This window comes from Ptychodera flava, chromosome 19, assembly GCF_041260155.1.
Source record: "Ptychodera flava strain L36383 chromosome 19, AS_Pfla_20210202, whole genome shotgun sequence".
Taxonomy (NCBI): Eukaryota; Metazoa; Hemichordata; class Enteropneusta; family Ptychoderidae; genus Ptychodera; species Ptychodera flava.
Genome location: NC_091946.1, coordinates 31504666 through 31530985, shown reverse-complemented (window position 1 = coordinate 31530985; position 26320 = coordinate 31504666). Strand labels below are relative to the sequence as shown.

General features: G+C 36.9%; 2 protein-coding genes across 16 annotated transcripts in view; one reads left to right on the top strand and one right to left on the bottom strand.

The window, feature by feature from the left end:
- LOC139119280 (muscleblind-like protein 3) overlaps positions 1-25512 on the top strand; it is a 39014-nt gene extending 13502 nt beyond the window's left edge. For 2 of the 13 annotated variants that reach the window (XM_070682997.1, XM_070682998.1), the window contains exons 2-10: positions 9149-9693; positions 12132-12287; positions 13730-13894; positions 15766-16014; positions 18220-18285; positions 18831-18951; positions 21105-21178; positions 21924-22008; positions 22356-25512. In XM_070682997.1, the coding sequence (XP_070539098.1) occupies positions 9535-9693; positions 12132-12287; positions 13730-13894; positions 15766-16014; positions 18220-18285; positions 18831-18951; positions 21105-21178; positions 21924-22008; positions 22356-22516 (1236 nt within the window). In that variant the 5' untranslated portion in view covers positions 9149-9534 and the 3' untranslated portion in view covers positions 22517-25512. Of the gene's footprint in view, positions 1-9148; positions 9694-12131; positions 12366-13729; positions 13895-15765; positions 16015-18219; positions 18286-18830; positions 18952-21104; positions 21179-21923; positions 22009-22355 lie in introns of all 13 variants that reach the window. The other 11 variants (XM_070683004.1, XM_070683005.1, XM_070683001.1 and 8 more) reach the window with 9 other exon arrangements.
- LOC139119282 (thymidylate kinase-like) overlaps positions 1-26320 on the bottom strand; it is a 57585-nt gene that overhangs the window by 8181 nt on the left and 23084 nt on the right. Inside the window, exon 6 of one of the 3 annotated variants that reach the window (XM_070683009.1) lies at positions 18304-18320. The exons of 1 other annotated variant lie outside the window; for it this stretch is intronic. The gene's annotated coding sequence lies outside the window, so the exon portion shown is untranslated. Of the gene's footprint in view, positions 1-18303; positions 18321-21280; positions 21422-26320 lie in introns of those variants that run through there. One more of the 3 variants, XM_070683008.1, reaches the window with a different exon arrangement.

The window sequence follows — 26320 nt, the reverse complement described above, 5'->3', positions numbered from 1 at the left end:
AAATTTATAGTTAGACTATAGGGATGGAAATCTCTATTTCAATACATAGACTGTCTGATTGTTTGGTTTAAAATGTCAGATAAAGAGTTCGAAATGGCGCTATTTATAATGATTAAACATGCTTATCCTTACTGGTGTTTGATTATGCTAACTGAAGTTATATTTTAAAGCATTTCATGTTGGCGGGCAGGAAAGAAAGTTGTTGCGAAGTTTACACTGATCATTACACGTTTTGGAGTCGGCTTCTTGTGAACTCTGGCAGAGTGATCTGGAATCGGTGAGTTGGTGAACTCTGGGCTCGTATGGACGCAGGGGTCCATGCAGAGGAAATAATTACAAATGACTAGACAGACCCGGTGGTTCTGAGGCATTATCCAGATGATATGAATGGCCGGATAGACCATTACCGACGGATTGTTAGCAGAGCTGCAGGAAACATGGAGATGTGTCTGTGAATATGATACGGACAATTAACACAGTCAATATCAATGTCTGCAGTCGTTTCATTTCAGCCTTGGATTTAGTCTTCCCAAAAGGTAAAAAAGTGTCTTTAAATTGACTGTTGATGGCTTGTGGTCAACTTGGAGATGTGCCTGTGATGACAATGACATCATTATTATCATGAGTCAGTAACTCTTCTACAGCCTCAGTTCTATCGTTGAAAATCGCTGTTCTGTATAAACTGATTGTTCAGGAGTCCTAGAGCTCCTCTGGTGCATGTTACATGGACAATTTTTGAATTTTAATTATTCCCTTTTATATGGAAATATAAAGCAAACTAAAAAATATTTCCAGGATATTCACAATCGCCGTCATAGCTTCTAATATCATCATATACATGTGTTTTCTGCCCACAAGACTTAATGATCAGCTCTGTGTAGTCTTCATATGTCGGCACACTCCTAAATAATTATATGTTGAGCAGGAAGTCTTGAAATTTATCTGAAAGATTGGAATATCAAATGGCTCTGTGGTGCCATCTGCACTTTCTGTGTTTCAGGTGGATGAATTCCACATTACGTCTCACAGAACTGTCATTAGCGGATAATCAAGCCGGCAGCGTAGAACTTGAAAGTTTATACACTACGTTGCTTTTGGTTTCAATAATTAAAAGTCTGCAAAGCCTCCGTTTATTCAGAGTGATTATACTCTCTAACAGCCCCATTGACTGTATTCCTGAGTAAATTATTGAACTCTGTTGGAGGAATTTTGAAACGTTGTCCAGGCCACCTGATGCTGAGGGTTGTGTCCACTGTATAGACACAGCTCTATGTATTGCCTTTGAAATCCAGCACGTCTTAATTAGTACACCAGTTGAGTGATTAGATCCGTACAAGTCAACTTTAAACTGATATCAACCTGTAGGGAAAGAAAATATACTGATGAATTGTGAGACTAATGAAAGTGTGAACGGTGAAAAAAGTTTCTAGTTTTGCTCAGGGTGGAGTTTGGTGTGGAATCACTGAATTCATGTCACAGATGCTAGTCATGCCGGCAGTTACTTGTTAGTATGTTTCCAGTGCCTTCTCCCGGTTGTCACTCAGGGACGGTGAATCTACGCGATGGGAATTTGAAATCATGTGCACCTAGCGTTGCAGTGGGCTTTCATGAATATATTTCAGAGGGAGGAAATGATGATGAATGGCTCGTGTAAGTCATGTTAATCACGGGCTCTTGATCTCCGCTGATTTTTTTTGAGCCGAGTCGCAGATGAATGGCCATCTGAGGCCAGAAGTTTTGTCCGAGGCAGAGACATTCATCAGATATTCCAGATGGTGTATGCAAGCTATAGTTGAAGGAGATCTCAACAACACAGATGTGCACAACTGACACTGAAATCACTCAACACAGCATAGCAGTGGAGCTCTCAGAGATGAGTGGCAGAATTCTTGACCCAAATTTAAATTCACAAATAGCATTGTCACAAAGTTGTGGCGATATGATTAAATTTGCAAACACCTAATTCCTATATTAAGGTCAGATTAGTAGTTGTCCTAGATCTTTCATATGTCGCCGTGGTAATGAGCTATATTTGTTATAAAGACCTTGACTGAAGTTGACCCTGTTCATGATCAACTTGACATTGACCTCACAGCTGGCATTTTTCTTCTTTTGAGCAATATGTAGCGTCAATAACACCAGTATAACATTACAGATCACATGCTAAAATCAAGTTAGTAAGATTTTAATCCCTTTGGGATAAGATCAGCTGATATGATACGGTTCAGGGCAAAATTTATGTTTTGTTTCATGCAGAGATTTACCTAAATAGCTTTTGTTATTAATATTTCGTCGCATAATTAGTAATATTGAAAGGCACTATCTTGGATACCCTATCTTCATTACATGCTGAAACAGAAAGCAGATTTGGTTGGACTGTTCAAGATCTGACAAATTCGTGGTGTTCAATCGTTTACACATGAACAATTTCTCAAATTATCTGATTTGATGATAATATTAGTATAATTAATTCTCATGCTTGATATGTCACAATTCCCCAAACAGTGAATTTATAGGGATACCGTACATGCGTTGTTGGCAATGATACCTGACCATTGAAATTACTCGTGCAAGAAATAGGTGTACACGGCACAAAGCTCCTGATTTAGACGGTGTTGATTGTTTGACTATTGTCGGTTGCTAGGGAGCTGTTCACTGTATCAGGGGATTTTCACAACAATTTACCGGACTTTGAGCTCGTATCACTAGAAAATTTCTTAAGATTCCTGTAACTTTGTTTCCAAAGGTCATATTTTTTTGCAAAATTCCCAGCTGGGAATATCATATATTGACCCCTGACCCTTTGCATAGCATATTATGTTCCTTTGCGTCTGTCATGAAAACATTTCAAATCACCCTGGCGACAAATACTGTCGAACAAATTTATTTCACTCCTGCAAATTATATGTGGGGAGACTCGCATGAAATGTACTGTATCCGGATCTTGAAGGGAGATATTTGTGACTCCATTGGTTTGGAATCAAAAGTCGGATATGGATAAATCTCATGGGAATAGACACGCTGGTGAAATTAATAATTTAATATAAATATTTGCTTAGCTACGCTACTCTGATATGTCCATGTAAGATGTCGTGCACATGCTGAGAACACATAAACGCGTTGTTTATACATTCACAGTGGGTGTGACAACGACATTTTGTATTGAATTCATACATGACCCTGATGGACCCCCCTGAGACCTTGGTTTTGACACTCAATGGCAGTTCTGAGAGATCAAGTTTGAAGTGGTTGAAGGGGCTTGATGGCAGTACAATTGTTTATACTGTCATTAATATCGCCGGGAGGCCGAGTGATTCCGCAGAGCTAGTGACAATAGCCACCTTGTATTGAAAGCATTAATGCAGTGAAAAGCTGCGACAATTTAATTATTGAAGCTATTACACTAGTGACAATATTTGTAATATATAATTAAAATATCCAGAAATTGATAGAGAAATGTGTATATTATAAGACTTGTTTTATAGTTACTTGTATTATTAGCATTGTCTGGTTTGAATTATAAATACTTGATTGAATTTAACTGCTGACAATTGCCCCATAGAAACTGGCAGATATTTGCCAACATGTTAATACAAATGACGGTCATACTTAAAGAAAAATCTGAAAAAATGAGCTGTCGAGTTAATTGTTGAACCATAAAACGATGCCTGGAGCTCCCTCAACGCAAGTCAGAATGATCGGCCCGATGTTTCATGACTGTTCTGTGAGACACGTGGAATCCACATGAAATTTGAGTTCAAAGATAATGCGTGCTGTCTGGTTCCGTTCCGAACGTGGTTATGAATATTGATGGCATGAGTCAGTGTTCACGTATTCCATGACCGATGTAAAATTGCTCTAATTAGTCGTGTACATATGTGAGCTGTTGTTCGTGCGTATCCCAGAACACCATTTCAGCCTGTGACGGGATGAGATAATCTAGAAATTTCTTCTCAAAGTAGAGAAAATATGTAATTTGCAGAATATAACATCTGCAGTTTGACTTTGAGCAGAGATTTATAATTCATGATATGCCCTTTTTTTCCTGTGAAATTGATATTATAATTGAAAGGAAATGCAAATTCATATATAGGTACAAGGATATGTATCTAGTTTGCTGCAGGCCAGTTTAATCGTTTGCTTCTTTCTGTATCTATGGGAGAAGTATGTTCCGGCAGTTTTTATGACCCATAACAGGAGGTACAAAATTACACCACACACGACCAGGTATTTATGTGATTTGTTGTGATGAAAACACATTAATTTGGAAATATTCCGTAAGTTTTTATCCCGCAGAAAGACGTGCCGTGGGTAGCAGATGTCGGAAAGTACATTCCTCATGACCAGAATATGTAATACACTTATCAATATTCATATACGTATAAACACTATACGCCATGTCTTACTTAAATAGCACAGCAAATACACCACCATTGATCCAGTCTTAATATTTCAAACACTACGAAAGAGACCGTTTAATTATGAAAAATTAGAATTGTCTTCTGCCCTATCGGTAGATAATAATTTTTTATACCTCCATTTATCATGTATTACCCATTTTTCTTTTAAAAAATTCAAATTAAAACATGTCTGTCTTTTATAATCAGTCTTCTGTTTAATATTTGATCTCCGCTTGGTCATTCAAATGTTGGTCTGAACCAAAAACATGAAGTTTCAGCTATCTGCAATATGGAACATATAATATCTGATTCACTGCAGAAAAAAGGGAAAGGAAAACAGAATATATTTGCATGGATAATTGATTCTCTTGGGCGTTTCCATGGCAACATGAGTCTCAAGACATTGATGACATGACACTGTCTGAATTTTGCCTGAATTGACAAGAGCAAGTCTCATCCTGTCTGCATTACTAGTCTGACCATAATCATTTCACTGCCTGTTATATCCCACAGGTCAAACCAGGTCAGACATCTTTAGACCCCCTAGCTCGCTGGTCATATTCAAGCCAGCCTTTCTGTGCCACCTTAGCACAGATATGGCATTTCAGTGGCGGAGATAAAAATCTCCGAGGAGAACAGAAATATCTGTCAATTGATATTTTCCTTTCCAGTGAGGTGGTCTGATTTTGTGTGCGAGTCTTGTTCATTTCAACATCTGTTGCCCCACACGACGCTGTCAAATATGTATTAAATATCTTGAAGTTTATTTTAACTATAAAATAGCACACTGTCTGGGCATATGGAGAGTAACTAAACAGCTGTGTCATTTTTTGTGGGTTTTTTTTGCAAAAACAAAGGCCAGATCAATTGTAACGTGTACATGTCCGAAATGACATTGGCCAAAATTAACGTTTCATGATTCTTCAATTGCCAAATGCCGAATCAGTACACGTACATAGTATTACTCATTTTCAGTATGGAGACTTATCGGGGGTGACACTAGCAATATAAATAAAACAAAAATTCTGTCGTCTACTTGGCTGTAAACTAATTTAGAGCAACAAGTCTTGGCATTGTACAGCGCAGCAGCATTCTTCATTACTGAGTGGTATGTAGAACACATACTAGGGCCATTAGTAAGATGGTTTATGATGTGTGCATTGGACAACGTGCAGCAAATGATTGACATGCTGGGTGAGCTGCATTGCGGTACTTTTCTGCTTGCTTTGAATATTCAACGTATGAAACGGAGATGACGTACGTGTGTCTGTGTAGATCGTGTGCCTCTCAGGTCAGCCCCGGGTGCTGAATGTTGTTCAAATTCACTGCAGACAAAAGAACAGGAATCTGTCTCAAACTTACAGCTCCCCTCTTGGAAAAAAAAGCGCCTTGTCATGCGTTATTAATGGGTTTACTTCACATTACACCCGACTAGTGGTGCTTTTTCTCCAGTAGGTGGCAGTGATGTGCCATGATGCATTAGGTGGAGTTTGCATTTAGATAAACCTTCATTTTGCCTAGCACTCAAGGTGTCACATTCGGTCTAGGGGGACACCGGCTAAAATCAGAAACAGGTAGCATTAGGGGAAAACGGAGCCACGTTACCATAGATATACCATCAATCAATACAGGCAGTTGCCATGACAGCAAGATTTACAACTTGTCCCAATTGTCGGGTGTTGCTCTCCACACTGCTGATTGCGCCGAGTGAAAAATATTTTTGACGACCGCAGGATCATGTGACGACATCGAAATTGGCGTTAGGAGTTTCAGTGGGTATATAAAAAAAGCCGGAGGAATCCGAGGCATGTGTGTGTGTTGGTTATTTGTATTCCGAACACACACACCATAGCTAGTCAGATGACATCATGTCTGGTTTCTTGAACACCTTACAATATCAACTCTATTCCGGGTTGCCATGGCGTTCGTATCCTAGGGAATAATTATGTGCCTGCATGCTAAGGGTCTGTGTGTCTGAGCCCGACTATTTTTTCACCATCCAAAACAAGTGAACCATATTTAGCTCAAATTAATATAAAATAAGTAACAGCATGCCCTATCACATGGATTGCTTTGTCCGTAAACAAGTTATGATGACTGTCAACAAGGGCTACCACTTACGGCAGCGATCTTCTTTACAAGACTGTATTACGATTTCCACTTTTAATGAGCTAATCAAAATGTTTGGAATTTTAGAACTTTAAGAGAGAGATGTTATTTATATTTGATGTAAGCGTATACTTGACATTTTATGGGGTCGCAACAGGTCAAGGTGTCGGTAAATCTCCTTAAATAGGCCTGCAATTTATTGGTTTGAAAATCTCAAATCCTGCCGTGCAACAGGGATCCACAAGTGATCACCCGATTGGAATATTGGAGATGATTTCATTGAAAGGGATTTCAAGAGAACAGAGTTGAGTCACTGTGTTGAAATTTTAAAACCACATTATTTATTCATTGTTTGAGACCTATTTAGCACAGATCTATCTGGAAGTGATATGATAATAATCATCATTTCTTGCAAATTTCAGATTGTCATGATTTGCTACGATGGCTGAACACTTTTATCAGCTGAATCCTCTGTGATTATGAATACCGGTACTTTGATAAATAGTTTATGAAACTTCTGGATTAATTTAGTAGTTTCTATGGCATTGTAAAAAGCTGTCATTGTTGTCCGCTTCACGTGTGAATCTTTTGTTTATGATGCATGCATGCCCACATCAAAATATTGTTTACATATAAGTTTCATGGTTGCTTTGGTTTGTTCATTTTATGGACGATACTGAATATTTATCTTTTGGCCAAAAAGTTGTTCAATAACTTACATCTTCACAAAGATATTGGTCAATTTTATCCTTCTCAAGACACCAACTCTCCCTTCTGAAGACATACTATCACCTATTATGTCCCTTCAAAGGAACACAGACCAACTTTTGAAAACATTGGCTAATAATTACCCCTTCCCCAAATACAAGCCACTCTTTCCAACTATGAAACCACTAGCTGATATTTACCAATATACTGTCTGATATATAATTAGAAGTTTTTCTTTATTTAGTTTTTGAAATTTTTTATTTTAATGCATTATATTTTCAATTATTCAGTGTATAAAATTCCATTTAAGAAATGCGTAAATCTTGAGTAATTAATGAAATCAAATAAATGTTATTTCTTCAATTTCATTTAATTAAAAGTAAACGATTAAGTTAAATCACATTGGTTAAAAAGGTTGAATAAAAAGTTCCTCGAACATTTCTCCAGTGAAGAAAATTAGCAAAAAGATTTTTTGCTAGAATATTTCTGAAAAATATGCCATTAAGATCTGTCACATCTCCAGTTGTGTGGTTGTCATAGCAATGCTCACAGTTTAAGAGACTATAAATAGGTTTTTGTGAAGTCTTCAAATATTGCGTGAAATGATTGTTTGTCGTGAGAGGAGCCTTGTCTGTGCAGTGATATTGAACTGTTAATCTTTGATTAGGAAGGTTGCTTTATATCGTCGATGGTCATCTGTAACCACTCATGTTGTTTCACTTTTGATTACCATGAATTGATAACTTTGAAATTTTCATGACACAGGAATGAACAGTGTGTGCATGATCATTGGAGTTTTGTCACCAAATTTTTGCTTCCGTCTCAGAATATTTGGTAGATGTTAAACTGGTTGTTCTAATTTCAGCTTCCGTTTGTGTGTCAGGCACCAAGCAGGAGGGATTTTCCCTTTTAGAAAAAGTCTGAATTGTGTTGCAAATAGTCTATATTGCTGCAGGTAACTCTCTGTTCCCAGCATTCAAGTCTTTTGGTCGTGTATTTTGTACAAATCTGGCACTCAGGGCTAAAATGGTAGCAACAGGTCATATGATGGCATTGACTGGTAAAAGTGCTGGGGGGGGAGTGGTGCTTCATGTCTGCGCTGGGAATGAGTCTGTCTGCATAATGTGAATGAGTTCACTAACTCTGTTGTGTTTAGACAATAAATACACAACACAATAAAGGATGACATTGAGTGTAGTATCAGTGATTTCAACACAACAATGGATGGCCTTGCTTGGTCTCTGTTCACAGACTCGTTGGAGGAGCACCACATGCCGACCAGAAACACAGACACCTTGATTTTGAAACGTCTTGTGTTTGGTGCGCAAGAACTGCACTGAATTGACGATAAAATTACTAACATTAATGCGGTGATTTTGGATCGAGACCGGCAGAACCGTACTGGCGGCATACAGTGTTGATTAAACGCATGACCATCCATTTAACTTTTATTAATTAACATATATTGAAATACATTAGTTTGTCCTTCCATGGCCATGAATAGTTGACTCTTAATGAGTGGGCATCCCCCACATGGCCGGATTAATTCAGTGAGGTTGATGTCACATCAAAAGCTGTTTAGATTCAAGGCATGTAACATACGAGGTTCCGTGTCCGAGGAAATCTTTGATTCCCTGGGGCGAGAGGTAAAAGATAGAATATTAGACAAAAGCCAGATATGAAATTTTGATAGTGTGTGTGATATTTTCGATTTTAGAAAAGCATCGACAAAGCATGGTATAGTTATACCAGTAGTATGGGATGAACGCTTCCATTCATGAAATTGTAGGGTGTTAATTAATCATGTGAAATTGTGGTATGGTGGGACTGACAAGACAGTCATTATGGGATGGTGTTCTATTATTCCACTTTCTAAAAGACGACTATTAATTTTATGTCTTGTTCTCTTTCTCTTTCTTTTTGTTCCACAGATTGCAAGCAAAGCCATTGTGAAGTGCTAGGTTTTAGAGTGGTGTGGTGACGAACTTGAGTCCTCCCTGGTATGAAGTTTTACTAAGTGCTCCTAACTAGCCTTTCAGTGAAATCTTACAGAAAACAAAAAACAAAAAATTACCGTCACCAAATTCATGAATGACTAGTGACAACACAAGCAATTCACTGTTGCTTTTTCAAAGTACTCCAGCAAGCCACATAAAGCAGCAGTTCCGAGCCCCCCTTTGACTTGGCCGGCCAGTCCAATTTTTCCACCACTTGGGCTAGCTGACTCCTCTTTTTCCGCTTGCCAGCTGAAGCTCTCGCTACGCTCCATCGCAGCTTATATAAGTACTGGTTTTAGGAATCACACAAAATTTATATTATGGCACTGCGGGACAATCGATGGTTGACTCTTGAAGTTTGCCGAGAGTTCCAGCGTGGAACATGTACAAGGCCTGACACTGAGTGCAAGTTCGCTCACCCGTCAAAATCCGTCACCGTAGAAAACGGTCGAGTTACTGCTTGCTTTGATTCGCTTAAGGTATGTATAACATTGTCCCCCCAAAAGTTTCAGCTCTGATTGCATGGTCAAGTCTTTAATTAACTTTTTTCTTTTGCTGCAACCATTGTATAATTTTATTTTTCCATTGGTTGAAATTGCTTTGATTGACCTGGCTTGTGTCTCTGCCATCATTGCATGGACTTCAATGTGCTGCAAAGCTTCTCTGTACAGCTGATGTAAATAGAAAAAAAAATCCATAGTTTTATGCACGTGTACGAACTTAATGACCAAAAAAAAATCGCCGTCTTTTTTCTGTGGAAAAAAAATGGGTCCAACAGGTTTGCAGCAGCCGCAGCTCCATATACACGACACAATGTGACATCGTCTGTTACCATAACAACACCTTTCTCTATTGCAGCTGCTGATCTGCGCCGGCAGATTTTTGTATTTCAACTATAACCTCACGACTTCTTCCAAATTACAGCAGTTGTGGTGCCAAAACGACCGGGCATTCTGACACGATTTACCAATTTGTCTTTATTGCATCATGATACGCTGCTGTACGTGTAACCGGTATCATTAAGAAAAAAATGCGAAAAATGACAAATATGTTTAAAATTTACGCATCAGTGGTTTGCTTCAGTTGTCTAAATACATGATATTTACAAATTTTCCCAACATGTGACGTTTTTATGTTTTATAGTTACAGCCATTGTTTAATATTCATATTTTCCCCAGGAAATATTTTTCATATCCCATAATTATGTCAGTTTCTTTATTTTTCTTGAAAATCCATTCTGAATATTGCACAATGAAGAATCATGATATATTAGTGTTCCACTGAATATCGGACTTGTTGAAATATTTTGTTAAATTGTCTATATCAAATAACAAGTGACCATTCTTATTTCAAAACACATACAAAATGATGAAGTCATATTCATTTGTTGGAAATTGATCGTTTCCGGAATTTTTACTGTTTAACTTGACCTTTGACGACCTGACTTGGTTGTCAGGGAACTTGTTCTTCACTTGTGATCCCAGCTGATGTTGTCAATGAACTCGGGTCAAAGGTCAAGTTGATCTTGTTTACATATAAGTACATGTAAATCAGAGGTCCAATGTAAACCTCATTCACTTTGTTATGTTTGTACCGGTGACCTTAAATTTGAAAGAATGAGGTCACCGTAATTTTTTTGTGTTGATTTTCAGTATCCTAGCAGTGAGACCAGATTTTGTACATAGTCTGTCAACCTTATAAAACAAAATTCACCGATGAATCGTATATCTATCGTGACTATTTCATCACATTTCCCTCTAGCAAGGTCAAACATTGCCGGAGAAAACTTCAGAGTTCGAATTTCCAATATCTTGCTTTTTGAGATGTTTTAACCACTGTGGAGGGGAAAAGACGTGATATCTTTATATTCTGTATCGTAGACATGTGATCAAATTTCACTGAATTGTACAGAACACAAAGATATCAATGTTGATATTTTTGCAGACACATTAAAAAAGAAATAAATGTTGATAATTTTTGAAATGATAAAACATGAGTCTGTTTCACAAGCAGACTACAGAAATGACAAAATGTGATCAGTATCATGTTTGGTCATTTCTCATCGTTGTAAAAAGTTTGAGACTCTGCCACAAATGCCAGACAATTTAAACAACATACGGTATACGTGTACTAATCAAACATGAAGTATATTATAGTGATTAACTCTGAGTTCTTGAAGGCTCTATGTTGAAAGGACAGTTTCAATTTAGACAACCCACATGAAGAACGTGGGCCTCAAGTATGTTGAACTGTTAACATGTCGGACTTATTTAAAGTATTTCTGCTTCAGACATTCCCCATTTCATTTCGATATCAGTTGTCAGCTCATATCCAGTAGTAATTCTTAAGAGAGTCTGTGTCGCAGTTTTCTGAGATGACTGTAGCGCTGCATTAATAGATTTCCATTCTCCACTGACAAGTTGACTGACCCTAGCCGTGTATTCATAGGGTAGTTTTTCTACCGTCATTTATTGCAGGAATACTTTAAGTCAGGTCTTACAAAGATTAGTAATGTCAAATCTTGTTTCAGTCATTGCACAATTTTGAAAATTTGATCTCCATGCCAAACAAGGCATGTCCTTTGTAACAGAATTTGAGAAGATATCAGATTGTTTACAAATTTCACTTAAATACATTACATACATCATAGCTATAGATCTTTTCAACCCTTACCAAGTATTGTAGTCTGATTTATAATACTGAAACAGGATCACGTTTTGGTTCCACATTGAAAGTACAGGTACTGACCTGCCAAAACGACAGAACCTTAATTTGTTTTCAAACAGGGCTTTTGTCTTTTCTACACATCATGAGAAATCTTAAGAAATCTTACGAAGTTTTATCAGCAACTTTTTCCTGTACAGTCCACTTCATATTTTTTTCGTTTCTTTGCTTTCTTTTTTACAATCTCTCATAGGGCAAGTGCACTCGGGAAAATTGTAAATATTTACATCCGCCAGCTCATCTGAAGAGTCAACTGGAAATTAATGGCCGTAACAACTTAGCAGCTCAAAAGATGCTACAACAGTTACCGTTCCAACCTTTGGTGCATGGGCCCATCACAACACACGTGGTAAGTGGCACTGAGAATCCCCGTGTCTACTGGCCACCATTACAATCTCTGGTACAAGGGCCAGTCACAACGCATGGGGTAAGTGCATGGTTACGGTACATCAAGTCTAACGCCTCTGGCCGTGCCTATAGGCCTGCATTAATGCTAAGACAGGGCAGCTACTCGTATCAAAGCCATCTCGCCTCTTCTACTTCTTCTAACCTGCAGTAGGTATGACAGAGGGACGGACTTCAAGCAACGTTTACGTTGCTGAAGTTTAATTTGAATATAGACAGGGTAAAAAAGCACTTTTCAAGTTTGCCAGTTTCCTATTTGCTACTTGAACTTGTCAATTCATTGCCAGCCCTGAGGGATGTGAGTTTTGGTTTCGGCTTACTGGACAGAGAATTCAGCCTTCTGTATTTTCACCTCGTGTGGTTTTCAGAGAGCTGGCCTGGTGAAACTGTATCACAGCTCTTGGTGTCCAGCCAGAAAAAGATTACGTATTAAATTGAACTAGTTACCATATTTGGATTTTACTGTTACAGTGGAATATTTCTACACAGACAAAACATGACAAACCGATTAGGAGTTACCCCTGGTGATCCAGTCAGCGGTATGTTAGAGAGGATCTAATGTGTATGTCAGGTGTTCCAGTTTCTCTCTTGAAAGAGGCCAGTAGACTTTTTCCTTTTGGCTTTTTCGTTTGCTGGATGCGGCTTTCATTTGATGCCAGCTAGGTCAAGGAGAGAATGGGGTTGCATGCTTGTAGGATATGAATTCTTTCAATGATGCTTCCTCAGAGGTAGAAGAAAGAATTTGCTTTGCCAGCGCAGGAAAACCACAAAATTCCAAATTTGACTATATCAGTAAGCAATGCGGGCAGGGGAAAAATGTTGAAGTCATTCATGACATAGTCAGTTTGAAGGCCAATAAATTTCATAGTTCTGTCATTGCTCAGACTAGAATAGGCTTACTGAGATGTGAAACTTGTTATTTAGACGCAGCAAGGGTAGAGATTTACTGCTACAATTGAACAATAACTGTCTGCTGGTTTCATTTCCTCATGCTCTCAAAGCTTCTAACAATTTTTCACTCAATTTCTTAACCTGTGGAGCCATCTGTGTGATGTGATATTATGTGTGTCGAGATATTAAAACCCGTGTTTGGTTAACGCTTTTCAAATGTGGCTATCTGAATGTAAACCTCTGTAAAGTTGGACATGTCTTACAAGAATTGCGCGGAGTCGAGTTACACTCGTGTCATTTCAAGATACCAACTTTCATTTCCTATGCCGTTTGTGACCTTTGAATTAACACGTGGAGGAATGTACAGTATATAATTTAAGTATGTGCAAGTGAAACGCCGAGTTTAAGAATGTGAAACCACATTGCATGCAAAATACAAGCAAATTTTATAAACTGAAATGATACCTTTCAGTGTATTCTTCGTTCTTTTTTCAGAATCCACAATATGTGAATTCGCCACCCGTGACTACCTTGAACCCTTATCATTTCCACCACACACCCACACTACCCAATGATAACTTACCATTGAATGTACCCGGCCTGGTCCCCACCCCACCAATCATGACGCCGCAAAAATTACAAAGGAATGACAGACTAGAGGTGAGTAAAAAAATAAGTTGTTCATTCTGTTGTAGTATACTTCTTGCATCCCTCGATGCAACATGGGCAGGTCCAACCACAATATTGAAATCAATGTGGGCTGTACCACTGCAGGATTGTAAATAGGAAAACAGCCATTATTGCTGTACATGTGATCAATGATGTACAATCAAGAGACTGAAGTCAATAGGACCTGCGCCAATACAGCATGCCAGTACTCAGGCATGTCTAAAGCCAGTAAACTGGTATCATAATTGTTAAAAATGTGACACATGTATGGAATTTTCTCATAAACAGAAGCGGAAGTTAGAAATTTTTTTTCCAAACTCAGGCTTTAAAAATGAAAGTTGTTGACTTGCTCCAAAATTTTGGTTGTCTGTTACTTTCATTGATTCACAGAGCTGTAGAAGGGTGGATTTGAGACAGGATGTTGTTGCATATAATTATTTTCTACAAATTAACAATTTCTCACAAATATTAATTATGGTACAGCAAAAAATCTAATTTTACAACTGTTTCAAAAACTTACCACGATCGTCAATTGGGAAATGTTTATGGTTGTTAGACTGCCCTCAGTCAGCAGATATCCTATGATATGTCAACCTTTAATCTTTTATAGTTGGTCTGGATACTATGTGTTTTATGAAAGACCATCACTTCAGTCTTGATAATTTTTAGCTACTATAGACTATAGTCTATAGAAGCTATTGGGATGAGTATCTGTCCGGCGTCCGTCATCAGTCTGTATGTATGTCCGTTTGTGAGGCGTCCGTCCACTCAAATATCTTGAGAACCGCAATACTTACTGATTTGATATTTGTTGTGTAGATGAAAAATATGATTATGAGAAACACTCTTTTTTAATTTTTTGATATTGTAGAAAATATGCAAATTAGCATTAAAAAAGGCGTTTTTGGTAAAAAATCTTCTTCATAACCGCTGATCAGCCAAATTTGTTATTTGGTATACAGATTCCCAGGTATAACCCAACTTAGATTTCTTCAAATTGTGATGAAATATGCAAATCTGTATTTTTAAGGAATTTTTTTGTCATTTTTGGTCAAAACTTTATTTCATCAAAATCGCTTGTCTGACAGCTTTGATATTTGGTATACAGGTTCCTGCAGATGAACTAAATATGATATATTGAATATATGATGAAATCTGCAATTTTGTATTTTTGGTGCAATTTTTGCCATTTTTGGTCAAAAGATGTGTTTCTCAAAAAACTACTTCTCTGATGCCTTTAATATTTGGTATACAAGTTTCTAGGGGTTGTCTTCGTGTGATGTATTGAAATTTGATAAAATCTTCAATTTGTGTATTTTGGGGTCAATTTTTGGCAATTTTTGTCAAAGTATTTGTTTCTCAAAAGTTACTCATCTGATAGCTTTGATATTTTGTATACAGGTTCCTAGGCTTTATCTTAATGTAATATATTGAAATTATGATGAAATCTTCAATTTTGTATTTTTGCAGCTAATTAATTTTTTTGGTCAGGCCATCCTGAAATGAGCTATCAAAGATATCCACCTTCATCAATACATGTGTCACAAAAAGTTATTCTCTACATAACGCAGCAGAGCTCAGTCGACTGTTGGGTCGCTTGTTTTTTCAAAACCGCTGGTCAAACAGCTTTAATATTTGGTTTACAGGTCCCGAGGATGACTTTGGTGAGATAATTTCATACAGTCAGGAAATACTTAATTTTGTATCCATGTCTATAGTAGCTTCAGGGACTTTGGCCCTATGTTTTGTTCAGTGGTGAATTTTTAGCTACTTCAGATGCTTTCTTTAAGAGGAGGATCCCATCTGCTTGTATACCTTTGAGTGTCTTCTTCCATTCATTGATTTCATCGTTTGATTGACAGGTGTGTCGCGAATTCCAACGTGGTAACTGTACTCGTGGTGAGAATGACTGCAAGTTCGCCCACCCTGGTGAGCACGTTACGATAGACACCACAGAGAACGGCGTTACCGTTTGCATGGACTACATCAAAGGTCGCTGTTCCCGAGACAAATGTAAATATTTCCATCCACCACCGCATCTACAAGCACGAATCAAAGCGGCTCAACACCAAGCTTCACAGGCTTCAGCGGCAGCTGCTGCTGCGGCCATGGTATGTAACCGAACAAAACAAAAATCACCATCAAACTCTTCTCTCATCTCATTGTTTTGTTTAACTTTACAAAAATAGAAAACAGAACTCAGATTAGGACAGAGAAAAAAAAATGTTGCATGTGGATGTAGTGTTTCATGAAATTCTATATTGTTATCTCATATCATGTGTTTTATCATTTTCAATCACAAGTAGTTATAGCATAGAAATCAATATGCTCATCTCTCATTGCTTCTTTTGATATTTCTTTTACGATGTTAATTTTATTTTCTGTTGGCGGTAATGATTGCTCAGCTTGCTAAATATCGCTTACATGTCTCTCTAAAAATGCGTCTGTCTCTTACTTTCTCTGAAGCGGCTTTGCTACGCTCACCATCATCCAACTTTCACGTAAACCCCTTCAACAGAAAAGCTCAAAACCCTGAAGCATGGTCTATATATACTGTTTAAAAGGAAAAGCAAATATCATGCCACTTTAGCACTCTTTAGTTGATGCAGGGAACAATGCAATTGCCATTTTCTAAGTTAAAATGTCATAATTTGTAATTATCTAAATTAAACTATCATGTCTGAATTAAATACCATGATGATATACCATATTATGTTCATTTGATGAAGTAGAAAGTATGCAATGGAAGTTGGTAACAGTAGAATATTTGTCTCCTTTTTACAGTATATTTAGCCAAGATGACAGTTTCAATACCACACCATCATTAAAAAGTGAAACTGTAGCTTGTTATACCATGATAATACAATGTATTATTGTGATATACAATGTTGCACAATGCTTTACAATGTTGCAGGATGTGATACATTGTATCACAATGTTCTACAATGTTTTACCCTGTAACACAATGTTACACATTGTAACAATCTCAAGTGTGAGTCACTTTGGGCACATTACAAAGCTAGTTCTGACAAGTTCACCGACGTTTACAAGAACAGTCTTTCCCACCGCACCACAAGTGAAAGTTTGATGAGTTCTGTCACTGTCTCTACACTCAACCACTAACCCAATGACTAACATAAAAAAAACATTCAAAGCTTAATCTGCATATATGATTTGCCCTGCTTCATTTATTTCTGGAGCAAGCTTTCATTTCATTTCATGTTAACTTTTGCATATTTTTGTCATTCTTACTCGTGATTTGGAGATACTTATCACTTCGGTGATATTATCTCAAATCATTTGTCATCGTTGAGTGTTAATTTGCTTTCTTAATTATTAAATTGTGTGTATGTTGTCTACTAGTTTTAGCCTTATTAGTTGCTGGTTGAATGATTATTTTCAAGTTTGTTATGATGTTAATCAACTTTCTCTATCTCCTTAGTTAAGCACACTGCTGTTGTGTAATGCATGTGTAACGGGTAGTATTTTGACTGGTTGGCTTGAAGTGGAATATTGCACCGTTGATATAATACCATTTTAGTAGACGATTTATAGTACCAAGTAAATCTATCTGTACATCTGGACGGACTTCACCGACCAATAAAGTTCTTTATTTGGCTTTTCTGGGTTGAATTGAGAGCAATGCATGAACGGCTGGTCAACACTGCCTCGCCCACAAAGATGGAAAATCTGACATTTGTTGAAACAAAAATCCAATGCTTACACTCTTCACTTTGTTTCTCATTGAAATAAACGCCATTGGGAAGCAGGTAAATTCTATACATCACCCAAAATTTTGTCACTTTTCTTGCCTTTCTGAAACAAAAAACAACCAATTTTGATTTCAACTGTTTCAACTAATTATTGTGCCCTCTACACTCACAATGTGATTAAAAACCAATGAAATTCAATGTTGAAAACCACAAATTCATTGCATGCATTATTTCAAAGAAAGGCAAGAAAATGTTGTAAGCGGCCTAGAAAAGGTGTCTTTTGCATGTCTGGTTTCAAGATAAATAGTACACCTAGCTTTGAATGAGCGGGCCGTATTTTTTTCTTTTTTTTAATTAGATGTCACAATCAAGCTGTATATATTTACATGTTGGGCAATGCATTGTTCTTTCTCTGATATAGGCTTTTATTGTTCACCACAAGACACCATTGATTGCATGACTGTTCACTTACATCCTCCCTTTTGCTCTTTTTTTGTTTCCCATGATGCATTGCTGTGCTTGCTGTTTATGTTAATGACTCTGCCTGTCCCATGCTGCAATCCCATTGGCCCATTGCCATCATGTGCTACGCATACTAATAAGCTTCCGACCACGCCTGATAAGAGCAACAAGAAGCGAGCCAGAGACCCTGCCGATGAGATTATACTGGTACTGACCTGTCCTTGCTTATGTACATTTCATACCTGATTAGATTTGGAAAAAAAAAAGAATCAAAGTAACAAAAAAATATCAGATCAATCAATCAATCAGTTTTGACTATTTGATTACGAATTTATGAATTTATAATCAGGTATCAGTATTTTCATTAGATACATTTGTTAGAAATAGATGATTGATATATTATGCTGATACAGCAGATTGCACAAGTTTTTAATACTGAACTTCACAATACATTCACTGAAACAGCCAAGAAGTTCAATGAATGAAGAACAAAGCGACATGGCTGTTTGATATTATCAGTATAACACAGGGCAGCCGAACGAAATTTACATTACATGACTCTCTGATGAACTTTACTATATGTGGCTATTGGATAAAAATATTGACATTTATTTTGAAGCAGTTACGATATGGCTGCCCTGTTTGTCAAATCAGAAAATGAAAAATTTTGCGTGACAAGTGATTGAAAGAAACAACTCAGTCATAAATGGGTAACTTTAATACATTTCTGTACTTTGTTGTTGTATTTGTAGGCACTTCCTGGGATGATTCCATTAAAGAAAGGTCCAGGAATGTTTCAAGGTGCTAATACGTATCAACAGGCATTGGCTAGTTTCCAATTTACACAACCATCTCCCTTTGTACAGTCACCATGTAAGTGTGCGGAACTGACTGATCAAAAAACCTAAAAATACCACAGCAATGTAATCAAAGTAACAGTGATACCAAGAACACGCACTCAATATATGGAAAGCAGACATACAAATACACTCATACAATTAAGAGAGATGGCCCACAAGGCACATTTCTGACAACTGACGTCAGATGTTGCGAAAAGAAGGAGCACATCCTGTTTCACCTAAGGCTCATCCCATCCATAAAACCTGTAAAATATCTTTCAATTTGGAAGTATATTTTTTTTGCAGAAAAGTCTTATTTTCTGTAGAAAATGAACATTTTAGACTCACATCCATCCATGAGATTTGTGGTAGAGTCACTATATTTGTTTAGTAGAGAAAATTTTGTGGACAGGACTACCTCAATGTGCCCTGTGGCCATCTCCTTCGTTAAAACTTGCTTACATAGCTTTCTCTATACAATAATCAGATGTTTTTACAATTTAAACAGTTACAGAATTCTTTATTTTCTGATTTCCTCAAGCTTGCACACTCCTAGGATTCCACACTTCAAAGCAAATCTGACTAGTTTTAACTACTTTGACAGTTTAACATTTCAAACTGAAGTTAGAAAGCAAAATTTAAGCACTTAATGTACTATATGGAGAAAAACTCAAGACTGTGTGAATCCTAGGAGATTAAAATATCTGTTACTTTAAGCTCAGTAAATAAGCACTATCAAAGACAAGAAAAAAGTCAATTACTGGTCTGCTCAACAACTTGTGTGGGCTATTATTTGCATGTGGTAAGCATTTACATAAAATATGCATTGTCAAATGTCAAAAACTGCTATTACATTGTGGAGCTGCTCTAGGCAGATCGGTATGCATGCTAACATCAAAAAACACACGCATCAAAGGATAAAGCAAACATCACAGTGGAGGGAACAGAAACAGATGATGACTTCAGTGAATGTACAGAAACAGATGATGTCATCACTGAATGTACAAAAACAGATGATGTCATCACTGAATGTACAATACTTGAAGACAGCAATGGGCTTTCGTGATTCACTAGACAGATGCAGTGTGAGTCACAGCGATGAAAATCTTTGATGCCAATTTGTACACATTCCTTATACAACAACACTAGGTGTCTTTGATGTTCTGGAAATGTGGTCAAACATTTGTCTCATAAAAGTAAAACCGATAGACCCTCTGTGACTAATGTGATTTGACCAGTCTCTTGATATGGAATGTACACAACAAAATTGACTATAATATTCAGTTTGGGTAAACATAAATTGATATTTCAGATAAAATTTCACAGAATCACATACACCAACTTGCCAAAAGCTGAACACCCTGAGGAACATGTCTGGACTGTTTGATCTTTACAGACCAGTCAATTCATTAACAAATTTACAAGTCAAGAGCAATCAGAAATCAGTGTAATTTGTGCCTAAGTTTTAAAAAATCTCACTCAAGAATGTCCACAGCCCATTAATTATGGAAGATGACATCGTCAGTTGAAAGCACTTGGGAATTTAGAATGAAACCTATTTTGCTATCATGGCGCCTGTTACATTCACTCTCAAAGAAAATGGCTGAAGGAGATGAGGGGGTGACATGACATATAATGGGATGTAAGACTCTTTCGATGATTGTAAGGCGCCAGACTACAGTTTAAATCATGGAAATTCTGAAAATTGTCATAGTTAAAGGTTTAATTCTATTGAAGTGATAATATAACCTATGTATTACAGTAACCATGTTGATAATGTATAACTGTTGGAGCATTGGATAGTTTAGGTCTTACAGAGACCGGATTCTATTGGAACGCTGACTGCAAATTGTGACATTTCAATGACCAATAGGCAAAACTCAGTGAGCCTTATCTGATATTGCAAGGCAGGAGAATCTTGAAACTTTCAAAATTATTGCTTGGGAAACCTTCAGAAAATTCTGAGTTTTAACTGCGTGGTCTCTGAAGAAACTACAAATGCTCCAACAGTACCCGTAGTTTTTTTCTCGATCAGTAAGTGTGCATCTTTCTAATTTTTGCTTTTTTCTCTTTTTTTTATTTCATGATCATCTGGCTGGGTACCTGCTTGCCATTGATATATTTGCATGTGCTGGCAAACGTTGGTTGTTGCTTTGCCTGCTGTGCGTTGTTGCCCCTTGCCAATAGTTCCTATGATGACCCCAATCCCAACTGCTGGTGCGCAGGCTGCTAGTGTGCCATACTACAATGCACAGCATCAGGTAGAAATTCATAGTTTCATTTTACATGTGTTTTTTTCTCTTTCTCTCTCTATAGTCGTGATAGATTTTCTAGATACAAGTCAGGTCAGCCAATTGGGACAGATGTGTTTTGCATAGTCATCAGTAACACCTGGGCAATGTGACCGTGCCTTTGCATCATATTCTGTCCCGCCTGGTTTGCTTGATTACAGTGATGCTTACTGAGACTCGTTGCAATGTTTGGCTCCTTTCAGAAACGTCAGGCTAAAAGACAAAAGAAAAAATTATTTCTTGAAGAAAGTCATCATTCACAATTATTGTTGTGAAATTTTACCTTTCACATATACTGTGTTTTCTAACGTGAGATCAAATACCTTTTATGTTGCATTCCTTGATAATGTAATGGGCTTTTGTGTCCCAGGATCCTTTGCAGTCATTAAGGTCAAGAGGTCAAATCAATGAGAAGGTTATATTTGTACCAATTAGACAAAGGACGACGCTTCTTATGCGCTGCAGCTTGCATTTTTGCAATTGCTAGTCTGCAGTTGTGTTGCTGCTGTAAATTCAGTACAATAGCTGCTAGGGCCTAACTTGGTGAAATACTGCAAAGCATTGTGGGATATTAAATTTGCATGAAGACTATTTTTTCCATTTTTGTTAGGATAACATTAGGACAAATTTTAAAAGTTCTAAGTTTTGCTGTCCCTGTCTGAACAATGAGTATTCTTTCACAATTTGAAGAATTTTCCCCGATTTTCATTTTCAGTTGGCAGAAACTTTACCGGTCTGTCGTGACTTCAAAGCTGGTAACTGTAAGCGACCAAACTGTCGTTACGTTCATTTAACTGAAGGTGAGTCTCATTACAGGGCAAAGTTTCAGAGCAGGTTTTGATCATGCGCATGAGAAATGGAGAAATCGGATTAAAGCGACAAAACTCATGCGTGTCGTACATCCATTTACGATTTCTTGACTTTAAGAGAATGCAAATGCACAGAAAATATCTTGTGTGTATCTTGAATACAAATTCATTAGCTGTGCCAAGTCAGGCCTGTATTGTGTTTCTCATATCCAGAGAAAGAATTTACGATCAGATCTGAAATATGCTTTCCTGTTCGAGTATGACTTTGAAAATTTGTGATGACTGTCCTCTAGGTTAGTAGTGTATTAACAATGACTATTGTAATTTCTTCCATATAGATTATGTAGAAGTTATAGATGGTAAAGTGACTCTTTGTCGTTATGCGGCACAAGGCAGGTGTACACGACCCAAGTGTAAATTTTATCATTTACCGACAGTACCTAGCGGTGCAAGTGTTCCAACTTCGATACCAGTCCCAGTTGTAACCATGACCGTGTAAAAATTTCCTTCGTCAGTTGTTTTCTTTTACTTTCTTCTTTTCGGAATCAATGCATTTTTCTATTCACGAGTGTTTTCTTTTTTTTTCTATGTACGTGGCAGATCATGTAGAGGTAGTAGATGGCAAAGTGACTGTATGCCGCGACGCTGCAAAAGGCAAGTGCACCCGCCCCCTCTGCAAATATTACCACATCCCAGCCCATTTATTGGCTCTCCAAGCTGCTGAATTGAATCGGCCCGGGTGCTAGGCATTTCTGCCTTTATTATCGCCAAGCCAAGCCAAGCCAAGCCAGCCAAGCTCACAGCTGTTGGGAATATCGGCATGTTTGCAGAGTGATGTTTTTTCATTGCAGCTTTTATTGCTTGCCATGCTATATAGAAGAGGGACCGCTTTGCTTTAGCATGGCTTATACCGCTACACTTCAAAATTTGGGGATTTTCATTTTTTTTTCAGTTTTCTTTTTTTTTGACACAGTACCAATTTTTTCAGTACAAGGAGAGATAGTGAGGTAGCAAATTACACAAATTTTCTCTTCAAAGTAAGTTTGGTTTTGACCAGTTATATTTTTTTTGAGAAATTTAAAGTGATTCATCTAACAAGCTAGTTAAAACTAGCGTTTTTTGTGTGTATTTAGGTGTCTGATATCTTAGACTTATTTGACTCTTAAAAGAGACATATTTGAAATGAGTACCTCTTTCTATTGACCTTTTTTTACAATATTATTTAGGATGTAAAAGTTATTTTGAAAGTTAGAGAATTTTATAATGTTTTATTTGTGTATTGATGTATTGTCAGAGTTACTTTGAGGTGGGCCCAGTAAGGGCTAAGAATTGTTGATGTGTGAACCACGCATTGGTGGTCGCATTCAACTACCACGGTGATGAACACGAGATGTTCATTTGGTGTAGAAAGTTAACAAAAAAACTGAAAAAAGTACATCATTTTGTGATAGTGTAGCTATTAACTGCCATCGACTTTCAGATCAAGTTCTCAACTCTGCTTGAAGAACAAATAAAAAAATATCGACGTACTTAAGAATTAACTGCATGGGAGACTTGGATGGCATGGCTGCCTTACTTTCATGTTGTCATGGCAACTTGTCATAGCATGAATGAAAAACTATCAATGCTGCGATTTTTAAAAATGCATAGTGCTGCATTATGCTTTTAAAATCTTTTAAAGAAAAAAAACGACAAAAAATATGTTTTAAGACTAAGTAATTTACAATATAATTGTAATCATCTAACCAGAAATGGTGAAAACTGAACACTATTGAACATTTTTCAAGAATGTGATTTACAATTGAGGGGACTGCTAGTACTACTCTATAATTTGCAGAAGTAGTGTTATTTTACTTCAAAAGCTCATTAAATGCATGAATAACAACACAAAAACAGAAACTGCAATTTTAACACTGAGTACTCCACACATTTCGCCCTCACAATTCAAATTTAAGGAGGAAAAAAATGTCATATTTTGAAAAATGGAACAATATAGAAAAAGGTGTATGTTTTTATATAGTTTAACAGAATTTGATTCGGTTTAATTTGCTGTGCATCTTTAGTCTCCAAGACTTTTCTCTTCCACGAAAATATTAAAACACTACAAGTTTTTTCAGAGTCCAGTAATAGAATAGTGTACACATAAGTCTTAAGTATCTAAAACTGCTGTTAAGCAATTGTTTGATGTGACTGCTTTTGCCAGCTGACTGCCTCACACTCAAGTAAGCGGCAGTTCTTGAAGAATCCAGAGCAAAGATATATGCTTCTTCACAGATGAGTATTTATATATTGGTCCGAGATAAGGAGTACAAAATATTATTGAAAAACAGAGATGATTTCAAATGAAAATGCTTATCAAAATTTGGACATGGGGATTTGCTATTTGATCCTGTCCAGTAAGCAATAGTCGTCAATACATAAAAACACAAGAGCAGTTTCTATCAAACAAAAAAAATAACACCATATACTTATTGTAATGTTGTTTCCATGGTCTTTCTATTCATAAACATTTAAAAAATTTTAAAAATAATGGAATTTTTTCTTGAATTCTCTTTGAAGGGTGCTTTGAGACAGAATACGAATTGTAAACTGTCATCAGATGGCTCGCATGCACAGGGTTCCGTCTGAAAAATGTAGCATGGCGCCAGTGTGAGTGAACGGTGAAGCCGCATGTGTTGTGCCAAAAAAAAATTATCACATTTGTCATGTTTAAAGAAAAAAAAGCTGTCAATGGACTTCTTCCTTTCTTTGGAGTGTTGTGTGTGCGGCCCAACTGATGACAAACTTCTACAGAGGATAATATTGATGCACAACATTGAACTTATTAAAAACAACAGTTACCGTAGCAAACAGTTATTCAACAACGTGTGTTTTTGACCATTTATGACAGTAGCATTAGTCCGTTTTTTGATTTAGGGTGCATCATATATTATCACCAGATTTACAAACACCTTGACTTTAGATTAAGGATTAAGCATTAACATTATATAAGTAGTGGATTATGATGTCAAATCGATGTCGGTAGTTCTGCATCTATGTAGGTATAATGCAGCTATTATATACAGAGAAAAAAAATACTCCAAACAGCGTGTACTTCTTTCCAACACTTCAATTCTCACAAGACATAAAACAGTCACTGCTATAAAGAATGTCAGTAGTTCCGTAGATGTTATCGTGTTTTGTTGCATATTGTCCGATTCTTGTCACAAAAAAATGAAAATAAAACTCCTGCATAGCTATGGTAGTTCATCTAATGCTGCAAGTCACCAGAATTTGCTGACTTTAACTGAAAAAAATTAAAATAAAGTAAAATAAATAAAATATAAAATACCACTTGAGGAAATATCACTCAGCCTGTGTATTTTTATGACATCTTGTGACGAAAAACGAGTCTAACTCTCATGTGACTCTAAAAACAAAGTCAGTCAGCTTTTCTTGTGTGCATTCATTTCTATGTACTCTGATATCCAGACAATAAAGACAGAGTATCTATTATCGGTGGCTTCTTTGTGATTTATTCACTCCCCATGTACCGTTATGCCCCTACCTTTATCGCGGTATCACCACAAGGTCAGAGGTCACTTGAACATGAGTGAAACTCAAGTCACACGCAAATGTCTGCATACCAGCAATGTGACAGGGAATTGCAACGTTTCATTTTACATACTTAAGGCTGACATATGGTAAAAAGCGAACAGTGATTTCTTATGGATTCTTATTATGCTAATGAGCTGCTTTACCATTTTGAATGTTCAAACTTCTGCAAATTACTTTACTATAACTTCCCATGAACATAACGGTGTGAGTCAAAAGCAAGGGTACAATAAACGTAGACAAGCATCGTCATCACAGGTTGCAGTCACAAACTCCCTTTCAGATCAAAAAATTTACATCAAAAGCAAGCAAGGTGATTTAATTTTGTTTCAGTCAAAACCTCATATCATACAGACTCTGCATAGAAAAGCTGATAATGGCCTTTAGGGTGAATTCATTTTGTGAACAGAAACATTGGAACATGAAGAACTGACTGCCTAAGCCTTATAAATTATTTTCCACCATAAATATATCTTATCTCTTCACATGATATTCACATGAAAGGGGACCTCTGCACATAGAGCTACATTTTAATATAAATTGGTATACTGTGCTACATTGTAGTTATGTTACCATACAAATTGTTACAATGTGCTACATTGTAGTTATTATGTTAATGTACTCAATAACATGCAACATACTTGCTACAATATTGGTTTTTCTGTCAGTTTGTAAAAATAAAATGCTACTATGTTTTCTATGCAGTTAA